The sequence below is a fragment of the Cebus imitator genome, unplaced genomic scaffold, assembly GCF_001604975.1.
Source record: "Cebus imitator isolate Cc_AM_T3 unplaced genomic scaffold, Cebus_imitator-1.0 Scaffold632, whole genome shotgun sequence".
Lineage (NCBI taxonomy): Eukaryota > Metazoa > Chordata > Mammalia > Primates > Cebidae > Cebus > Cebus imitator.
The window spans coordinates 357,099-367,877 of NW_016107947.1; the positions used below are offsets into that span (position 1 = coordinate 357,099).

General features: G+C 40.4%; 1 protein-coding gene across 6 annotated transcripts in view; it reads left to right on the forward strand.

Moving 5' to 3' along the window:
- TASP1 (taspase 1) overlaps nt 1-10,337 on the forward strand; it is a 249,705-nt gene extending 239,368 nt beyond the window's left edge. For all 6 annotated transcript variants that reach the window (XR_001821353.2, XM_017517441.2, XM_017517445.2 and 3 more), the window contains one exon: nt 9,273-10,337. Coding sequence is in view for 5 of the 6 variants with exons in the window: in XM_017517441.2 (XP_017372930.1) it covers nt 9,273-9,365 (93 nt within the window). In the remaining variant the exon portion in view is untranslated. The remainder of the gene's footprint in view (nt 1-9,272) is intronic.
- Nucleotides 10,338-10,779: the final 442 nt, after the last annotated feature.

The following is a 10,779-nucleotide window of genomic DNA, read 5'->3' on the forward strand; positions in this document are numbered from 1 at the left end:
AAAACATTTAAAAGTCCACAATAGAAACAAGGCAATAAAAACCAACCAGACACACTTCCCCAGCCCTTCTCTTGCCTTTCTCTCTGGACTTAGTCATTGAAGGTCTATCACATTTGTGCCTCTAAAAAAAGCTGAGGCCGGTTACGCGCAGTGGCTCATGCCTGTAATCCCAGCACTTTGGGAGGCCGAGGTGGGCGGATCTTGAGGTCAGGAGATTGAGACCATCCTGGCTAACACTGTGAGACCCCGTCTCTACTAAAAATTCAAAAAAAACATTAGCCAGGTGTGGTGGCACTCACCTGTAATCCTGCTACTTGGGAGGCTGAGGCAGGAGAATCGCTTGAACCTGGGAGGTGGACATTGCAGTGAGCCAAGATTGCACCATTGCACTCCAGCCTGGGCAATGGAGCTAGACTCCGTCTCAAAAAAAAAAAAAAGAAAGAAAGAAAGCTGAGGCTGGCTGTTATCATGTCAGGCAAAAATTCACGAGACAAGGATGTAAGGTAATGTCAGCTCACAGTACAATCTCACAGTACCATAATTATGTTATCCAAGTAGTGATAAATACAGAAGGGAAACTTAACTTGTTGTTAAATGGATTTTTATTCTATAAACTATACATAATATTCCAGATTATATAAAAGCTCATGTGACATTGTTCGTGCATGAAAAATTAGATGTTTTCTGTGACTCAGCAATTTGAAAAATAAGAATTAATGGGAGAAGGGAAAATGGTAGAAAAAAAGGGTATCTGTTTCTTCAAAAGTACATGTTAACATAAAATTGAGCTGTACACATTTATGTCTCAGGAGGCCAGAGTCCTGCTTTCCAGGAGGGAAAATGTCCATGCAAACAAGTTTACCCTAGTGTTTTTCATGTTCCTGCTGGTGTTGGATTTGTCAGAATGTTATTATTGCAGCATAACACAACAAATGTACAAGACTCAGGGCTGCCATTTGACTACTGTTTAGATTGCTGATGCCTCTAATGTTCTCTCTCTGAAGAGGACTTTTAAAATTAAGTCATGTGCAGTTTTCCTAGAAACCACACAAGTGCAGTTTCTAAGGCAGTCTTAAAAATTCTTGAGATCCAAGATGGCCAATTAGACATAACTCCAGCACACAGCACCCAGTGAGAGAGATGCAAAAATTCAGAGATCTCTTAGCTCCAACCGAGGTACCAGGTACATTTCAATGGATCTGGTCCGATGGTGAGCAAAGCCCACTGAGGGCAGACCGAGGCGGGGAGGGGTGCTCCTTCACCCAGAAAGTGCATCTGACCAGTGAGTCAGAGCTCCCCTCTGGCACTCCGGTCCAGATACAGCGCTTCCCCTAAAGCCTCAGCAATACACAGAACAGGGGATTTTTGCCAGTTGACCACCTGGAATTACAAGCGCAGAGTTGAATAAGAGCCTGCGGACTGAGCTATTGCCCCCTCCCCCTGCCCGGAGGGAGGGGGAGCTGTAAGCAGCAGCAGCCGGGCAGGTCCCTACCCCATGACCAGAGAGAGAGGAAGCTGAAAGTGAGAGACAGCCAGGTGCCACTGAGTGGGTCCCTACCCTCCCCCACAAACCCCACAGGGCTGAAGCTCTGACTCTAGTGGGTTGCGCAGCCAGTGCCACAGTCTGAGATGAACCCTGAATGATCCAGCCCAGTGGAGGAAGGGCACAACCCACCAATAGAGAGGTGAGACTGGGCTACATGGTTTAACAAAAAACACAGGAAGCCTACATAGCAATGGGACTGTGTTCTTAACAACCCAGCAGTCTACAGGTCAGTGGAAGAGGCGGGCCTAATCTCCTGGTATAAAAGAAAAGACACAGGAAGCTTCCCTAGTAACCCGAAGTAGTCCCTAGAAACCCAGTAGCGCCTCCACAGGCAGAAAAGCAACCTCATCAAGCAGCTCCCTGACACCACAGCCAGGTAAATCCACAAAGATGGGGAAAAAACCAGTGCAAAAAAGATGAAACCATCAAAGACCAGAGCAACCTTTCTCCTTCAAGGGATCACAAACTCCTCAACAACACAGGATCACAACTTGACCGAGGAGTGTGACGAATTGACAGAAACAGACTTCGGAAGGTGGATAAAAACAAACTTTTCTTAGCTAAAGGAACACGTTCTAACTGAATGCAAAGAAACCAAAAACCTTGAAAAAGGTTAGACAAAACGCTAACTAGAATAACCAGCTTAGAGAAGAACATAAACGATTTAATGGAGTTGAAAAACACAGCACGAGAACTATGTGAAGCAGACACAAGTTTTAATAGCCGAATCAATCAAGCAGAAGAAAGGATATCAGAGATTAAAGATGAACTCAATGAAATAAAAAGAGAAGGCAAGACAAGAGTAAAAAGAAATTAACAAAGCCTCCAGGAAATACGAGATTATGTGAAAAGACCTAATCTACGCTTGATCGGGGTACCTCAATATGATGGGGAGAATGACTTCAAGCCGGAAAACACGTTCCAGGGTATTATCCAGGAGAACTTCTCAAACCAAGCCTAGCAAGGCAGTCCAAATTTCAACTTCAGGAAATACATAGAACTCCACAAAGATATTCCTCAAGAAGAGCAACCTCAAGGTACATAATCTTCAGATTCACCAGGGTTGAAATGAAGGAAAAATGCTAAGGGCAGCCAGAGAGAAAGGTCAGGTCACCCATAGAGGGAAGCCAATCAGACTCACAGTAGAACTCTTGGCAGAAAACCTACAAGCCAGAAGAGACTGGGGGCCAATATTCAACATCCTTAAAGAAAAGAACTTTGAACGCAGAATCTCATATCCAGCCAAACTAAGCTTCGTAAGTGAAGGAGAAATAAAATCCTTTACAGACAAGGAATTACTGAGAGATTTTGTCTCCACCAGACCTGCCCTACAGGAGCTCCTGAAAGAAACACTAAGCATGGAAAGGAACAAGTACCAGGCACTGCAAAAGCAAACCAGTTGGCAAAGACCAAAAATGCAATGAAGAAAATGAGTCAACTAATGGGAAAGAAAACCAGCCAGTAACAAAATGGCAGAATCAAATTTACACAGAACAATATGAACATTGAATGTAAATGGCCTAAATGCCCCAATCAAAAGACACAGACTGGCAAACTGGATAAAAAGTCAGAACCCATCGGTGTGCTGTATTCAGGAAACCCATCTCACATACAAAGACACATGTGGACTCAAAGGAATGGAAGAAGATTTACCAAGCAAGTGGAGAACAAAAAAAAGCAGGGGTTGCAATCCAAGTCTCTGATAAAATGGACTTCAAATCAACAAAGATCAAAAGAGACAAAGAAGGGCATTACATAATGGTAAAAGGATCAGTCCAACAGGAAGATCTAACTATCCTAAATATATAGGTCCACAACACAGGAGCACCCAGATACATAAAGCAAGTTCATAATGACCTAAAATGAGATTTAGACTCCCACAAAATAATAGTGGGAGACTTCAACACTCCACTGTCAATATTAGACAGATCAACAAGACAGAAGATTAACAAGGATATCCAGGACTTGAATGCAGGGCTGGACCTAGCGGATCTAATAGACATATACAGAATGCTCCACCCCAAATCCACAGAATATACATTTTTCTCAGCACCACATTGCACTACTCTAAAATTGACCACATCATTGGAAGCAAATCACTCCTCAGCAAATGCAAAAGAACAGACATCATAACAGTCTATAAGACCACAATGAAATCAGACTAGAACTCAGGATCAGGAAACACACTCAAACCCACACAACCACTTGGAGACTGAACAACTTGCTTCTGAGTGTCAACTGGATAAACAATGAAATGAAGGCAGAAATATAAAGATGTTCTTCAAAACCAAGCAGTATGAAGACACAACTTACCAGAATCTCTGGGACACCTTTAAAGCAGTGTCAAGAGGGAAATTTATAGCAATAAATGCCCACCAGAGAAGAGAAGCAAGATCTAAAATTGGCACCCTATTGTAAAAATTGAAAGAGCTACAGGAGCAAGATCAAAAAAACTCAAAAGCTAGCAGAAGACAAGAAATAATTAAGATCAGAGCTGAACTGAAGGAGACAGAAACACAAAAAAAAAAACCTTAAAAAAAATCAATAAATCCAGGAGCTGGTTTTTTGAAAAGATCAACAAAATAGATGGACCTTAGCCAGATTAATAGAAAAGAGAGAAGAATCAAATAGATTCAATTAAAAAACGATAAAGGGATGTCACCACTGATCCAACAGAAATACAAACTACCATCAGAGATTACTACAAACAGCTCTCCTCACATAAACCAGTAAACCAGGAAGAAATGGATAAATTCCTAGACACCTGTATTCTACCAAGACTAAACCAGGAGGAAGTTGAAACCCAGAATAGACCAATAACAAGGGCTGAAGTAGAGGCAGCAATCAATAGCCTACCAACCAAAAAAAGTCCAGGTCCAGAGGGGTGCACAGCTGAATTCTACCAGATGTACAAAGAGGAGCTGGTTCCATTCCTTCTGAAACTGTATCAAACAATACAAAAGGAGGGAATCCTCCCTAACTCATTTTATGAGACCAACAGCATCCTGATACCAAAACCGGGCAGAGACTCAACTAAAAAAGAAAACTTCAGGCCAATATCCATGATGAACATCGACACAAAAATCTTCAATAAAATACTGGCAAACAGATTGCAACAGCACATAAAAAAGCTTCTCCATCATGACCAAGTAGGCTTTGTCCCAGGGATGCAAGGTTGGTTCAACATATGCAAATCCATAAATGTAATCCATGACATAAACGGAACCAAAGACAAAAACCACATGATTATCTCAATAGATGCAGAGAAGGTCTTCGATAAAATTCAACAGCCCTTCATGCTAAAAACTCAATAAACTAGGTATTGACGGAAGGTATCATAAAATGATAAAAGCTACATATGACAAACCTACAGCCAATATCATATTGAACAGGCAAAAGCTGGAAGAATTCCCTTTGAAATCAGGTAGTAGATGAGGATGCCCTCTCTCACCACTCCTATTCAACACAGTATTGGAAGTTCTAGCCAGAGCAATCAGGCAAGAAAAAGAAATAAAGGATATTCAAATAGGAAAGAAGGAAGTCAAATTGTCTCTATTTGCAGATGACATGATTGTATATCTAAAAGACCCCATCGTCTGAGCCCAAAAGCTCCTGAAACTGATAAGCAACTTCAGCAAAGTCTCAGGATACAAAATCAATGTGCAGAAATCACAAGCATTTCTATATACCAATAACAGACAAACAGAGAGCCAATTCAAGAGTGAACTCCCATTCACAATTGCTACAAGGAGAATAAAATACCTAGGAATACAACTAACAAAGGATGTAAAGGACCTCTTCAAGGAGAACTGCAAACTACTCAAAGAAATAAGAGAGGACACAAATGGATGGAGAAACATTCCATGCTCATGGTTAGGAAGAATCAGTATCATGAAAATGGCCATACTGCCCAAAGTAAACTACAGATTCAATGCTATCCCCATCAAGCCACCAATGACCTCTTTCACAGAACTGTAAAAAACCACTTTAAACTTCATATGGAATCACAAAAGAGCCTGCATAACCAAGACAATCCTAAGCAAAAAGAACAAAGCTGGAGGCATCACACTGCCGGACTTCAAACTATACTACAAGGTTACAGTAATCAAAACAGCATGGTACTAGTACCAAAACAGACACATAGACCAATGGAACAGAACAGACACCCCAGAAGAAACACCACACACCTGCAACCAGCTGATCTTTGACAAATCTGGCAAAAACAAGCAATGGGGAAAAGACTCCCTGTTTAATAAATGCTACTGGGAAAACTGGCTAGCAGTGTGTAGAAAGTAGAAACTAGACCCCTAACTGTCACCTTACACTAAAATTAACTGCAGATGGATCAAAGATTTAAACATAAAACCTAACACTATAAAAACACTAGAAGAATATGTAGGCAAAACCATCCAGGACATAGACATAGGCAAGGACTTCATGACTAAAACACCAAAAGCAATGGCAATAAAAGCCAAGATAGACAAATGGGATCCAGTTAAACTCCAGAGCTTCTGTACAGCAAAAGAAACCATCATTAGAGCAAATTGGCAACCAACAGAATGGGAAAAATTTTTTGCAATCTACCCATCTGTCAAAGTGCTAATATCCAGAATCTACGAGGAATTAAAACAGATATACAAGAAAAAAACAAACAACCCTATTCAAAATTGGGTGAAGGATATGAACAGACACTTTTCAAAAGAAGACATATATGAGGCCAACAAACATGAAAAAATGCTCATCGTCACTGGTTATTAGAGAAATGCAAATCAAAACCACACTGAGATACTGTCTCACACCGGTTAGAATGGTAATCATTAAAACATCTGGAGACAGCAGATGCTGGAGGGAATGTGGAGAAATAGGATCACTCTTACACAGTTGGTGGGAGTGTAAATTAGTTCAACCATTGTGGAAGACAGTGTGGTGATTTCTCAGGGTTCCAGAAACAGAAATTCCATTTGATCCAGCAATCCCATTACATACCCAAAGAACTACAAATCGTTCTACTGTAAAGACAAATGCACCTATATGTTCATTGCAGCCCTGTGTACAATAGCAAAGATCTGGAACCAACGCAAATGCCCATCAATGATAGACTGGACAAAGAAAATGTGGTGCATATATACCATGGAATACTACGCAGCCATAAAAAACAATGAGTTTGTGTCCTTTGTAGGGACTTGGGTGAATCTGGAAACCCTCATTCTCAGCAAACTGACAGAAGAACAGAAAGCCAAACACCGTATGTTCTCACTCATAGGTGGGTGTTGAACAAGAGAACACATGGACTCAAGGAGAGGAGCATCACACACTGGGGGCAATTGGGTGGGTAGGGGAGAGACGGTGGGGGGTGGGGAGAACATGGAGAGAAATGCCAGATATAGTATGCACCTAAAGTAAAATAAGTAAATTTAAGAAAAAAAAAAAAACGATCTTAACATTGAGTATGAATGATAGGAAATTTCAGCTACTACTTAGATTGTGATTAAGATATCAGGTAATTAAATACTTTCTATATTTTAATTTTCTTGTTTCAAAATCTTTGAGCTAAATGTGTTAATCCAGTGTGTTTGGTTTTATAAGAAAGATATAGCCCTAACAATATTGGCTTTGGATAGTCAGTTTAATTTACAAGTTGATAGTTTTTCAAGGTGTGTTAACCTCAAGAATTGGTCTGTGCATCTCAGGGAATTAGCAAGAAAGCAGCAAATTATACTACACAGCCAGTAAATTCCATTGGTATGGAGCTGTTTGCATCTGAGAATCTAAAGTTCCATCCCTTTTCTAACAGCACGATCAGTTGGAAGGTGGAAAATTTGGCCTTCACTTTCACCAGGGATGCAGCTACCGCTGTATGAGAAGTTGGGCTATCTCTTGAACAGAAAGAGCAGAGTGTCTTAAGATCCTGCATGTTTACATCAACATAGCCCTAGAGTGGTCTGTTTCCGTCATTTACCCACTCAGCATTTCCAGAGTGTGCTTCTGTGTGAAACACATGGTCAGGTACAGGGAAACTGAGATGTACGTAACACAAGCTTCTTCCTACAACCAACTTTCAATTACAAAAACCTAAAAACTTGAAACTAAGGCTGGCTGAGAAATGCTCATATGGGTGCTATAGGAGCTGGAAGAAGAGCTTCTGAGTTGGGCCTGGTCAAGGAGGTCTTCCCTTGAGAAAGAGCCAGAAAAAGGTATTAGAGACATGAAATCACAGAGAGATGTGTGAGCAGGGCATGCAACAAGGAGTGGAAGGAGATGACCCAAAATGGATGTCTGCTGCTTTTTCATGTATCATTTTCATGTGTTATTTCACATTAGTTCCAAATTTGAATAAAAGTACGCTGCTATTTAAATATTGTAAAGGTACCTTGTTAAGTTATTCTGCTTGTAGGATACTCTAGAGTCTACACAATCCTTAGACACTTGCTCAGTGTAAAACAGTTCATTGTATTTTTTATGCTGATGTCCAGGTTTGTTGTAGAAAGTGGTCTATTTTAGGCTAAAGAGAAATTTAAACTCACTTCTCTAAAAAAGAACTTTGGAGATAAGCTCATATAAAACATTTTCTTAAACAGCTCCCACTGTTTCTATGATTTGATGCCCCATTGAGATCTCCACAGGAAGCTTCAAACACATCTTGGCTTACACTTTTTCAGACCAAGGTTACTTGCCTTCCAATGAGACTCACCATGTTTCAGTACTTAGGGAAAGCTCGTTTAGAGAAACAAGCAGAGAAGATTGCCTGAAGTTTATGCAGCCCCTCTTAGAAATTCCAGACATTTATCTATCCTTGGATTAAGCCAGTACACCAAAAAGAGGAATTCTTAACTGACATCATCCTGACCCCTCGTGAAATAGAGTGAAGTGCTTACTGTCTTCTACCAGAGCCTCCAGCACCAGCCTCCTTTGGGTGATGTAACACTCAGCCCTACAAAATTCCCTGTCGTAAAGCTAATGTCTTCACTCAGTCACTAAACACAGTGCCCCCTTTACAAAGACCTATAGGAGAAATGGCTCCTTGGTCTCAGTGCCAGGAACAATTGTTCTCATCGGAGCAATGGGTTTCCTGTGATGATGCTACATGAATCACCTGCCTGATCTGTGCTACTAGGAAACTGAGAGACAGGGCAGCAGTCTTGCCTCCGGCACAGGTACCAACTCCTCAGCTTAGATTTGCGTTAACCCCACTTCCATCTTTATTTTGTAAGCTCTTATTTTTCTTCTCGTTTCATCTCCTACTTTAGTCTATTGAATTTTCTTAATTTTTGTAAGCTACTTAAATTCTTTAAGGAATAAATTTAGGGTATGAACACGTATTAAGTATCCTTAGTTACTCTGTTCAGAGGACAAAACATATAAATTATTAGTTTTCAGATAATGAATATACTCAGTATAGCTGACATTAAAACTGCTACTCTTGTGAATATGACTAAACTATACATTCTGTGTGGTCGGGGGCCTTGGCTAACTTGGTCACTTCTGTATCTCAAGTTGCTAGTGCTGTGCTTGGCATGTAGCAGATGCTCAGTAAATATTTCCTGAGCGATTTGACCAAAAGATCTTTCAGTAACTGAAGCTTACCAATGGTGCAGTCTGTGGATGCTCTGAAGCAAAGTGAAGGCCTAATGCTCTGGTATTTTCTCCACCTTTTTTGGACATGGGTGCAGGTGTAACAAGGGACACCACTGACCCCTCTGATGCTCTCCTGTCTCTCTCTCTGCAGACTCACATTTCAAGACTCCCTCCTGGTGCGGTGGCAGGACAGTCCGTGGCAATTGAAGGTGGAGTGTGCCGCCTGGAGAGCCCAGTGAACTGACCCTTCAGGCTGAGTGTGAAGTGTCTGAGAGGCATTTCAGAACCTGAGCTTTTTGGGGTTTTTAATTGAAGTTGGCTGTTTTATCTTCCTTGTTTTATAATTCCTATTGCAACTTCGTGCACTGCTCGAGACACAAGTGCTGCTGTAGTTAGCGCTTAGTGACACACGGGCCTTTGGCGGGTGAGCGGGACTGTGTGTGTGTGTGTGTGTGTGTGTGTGTGTGCGCGCGCGCGTGCGCGTTTGTGTGCAGTATGTGTGTTTGCTTCTCCCTGGATGAAATAGAAACTCCTCATTATGTGACCAGGAATGGTTAAATCATCTTTACATAATGTATGCTTTAACTGTTTACAAGTAAAACCTAAAGTTGCAGGAAACATTTTTTATTTCATCAAGAGATACCAACTGTCACTGATGTTATGTGTCAGAACTGAAGAGTAAATCTACATGTTTAAATGTTTGACAGTGGTAGCGCTTCATTTAATAACAGTAGTAAGTAATAAGGTGTTTTTATTTGTTAACCAGTTTAAGTGGATCCTGTGGTAACTTAAACTGTTGTTCTCATCCCTTATATGGGGCATTTTTCTTTAACAAAGAATGGTTTCAGTGAAACAACCTAGCGGAGAATTAATGTCAGAACCTTTTAAAATAATAGTCTGATTGATACAGTTTGTACTTCTTTCATCTAGCTTTTCTAAGCTAAAATGTTGCATAACTTCGAGCTGTATGGGCTATATTATGAAAGAATATGTAAAGAGAACATACAGTAATGCACAGTCCTTAATTTGTGTATAATGGAATGTTATTTACAATATAGCACTGTAAATAAGAAAGCAAAGTTTATGGGAAAATTCAATATTATCTTTGTTTTTGTTTAAATATATTTTTAAGATAAAGGCACAAAAATAACCATATTACTGGGTATAGTATGTGACTCCTCTTCTCAAACTAATAAATTATCTTTTGAATCCCTGATTGGAGAGCTGTCATTTATTTTGTTTGTAAAATGTTCTTCCAGAAATCACACCATTATCCATCTCACTGTCGTTCCAATTGTTCAAAGGCCAGTCTTATGCAATAAAGAAGACACTGGCGAGATGGAAACAGACCTTGGTCCTTGATTGAATGGTCAATATGGAAGTCCCTAAAATTTCTGTTGCAATTTGATAAAAATAACAAAGAGTAGGAATAAGAACACTTTGCTTTGAAAAATTGTAGTGGCGGCAAAAAGCTCGATAGTTTCAGTTGATAAATTACTTCTAAATGTTATATTCAGGGATTCTGGAGCCACTTAAGAAAACCAAGACTTTCCTTTTGATTTTTTATGTATGTAAGAGTGGTTATCAAGAATATACTAAAGATAGACTCACTCAGTGGGGGAAGTTCCCTGCACCATGTAATCATGGCTCTGGGCAAT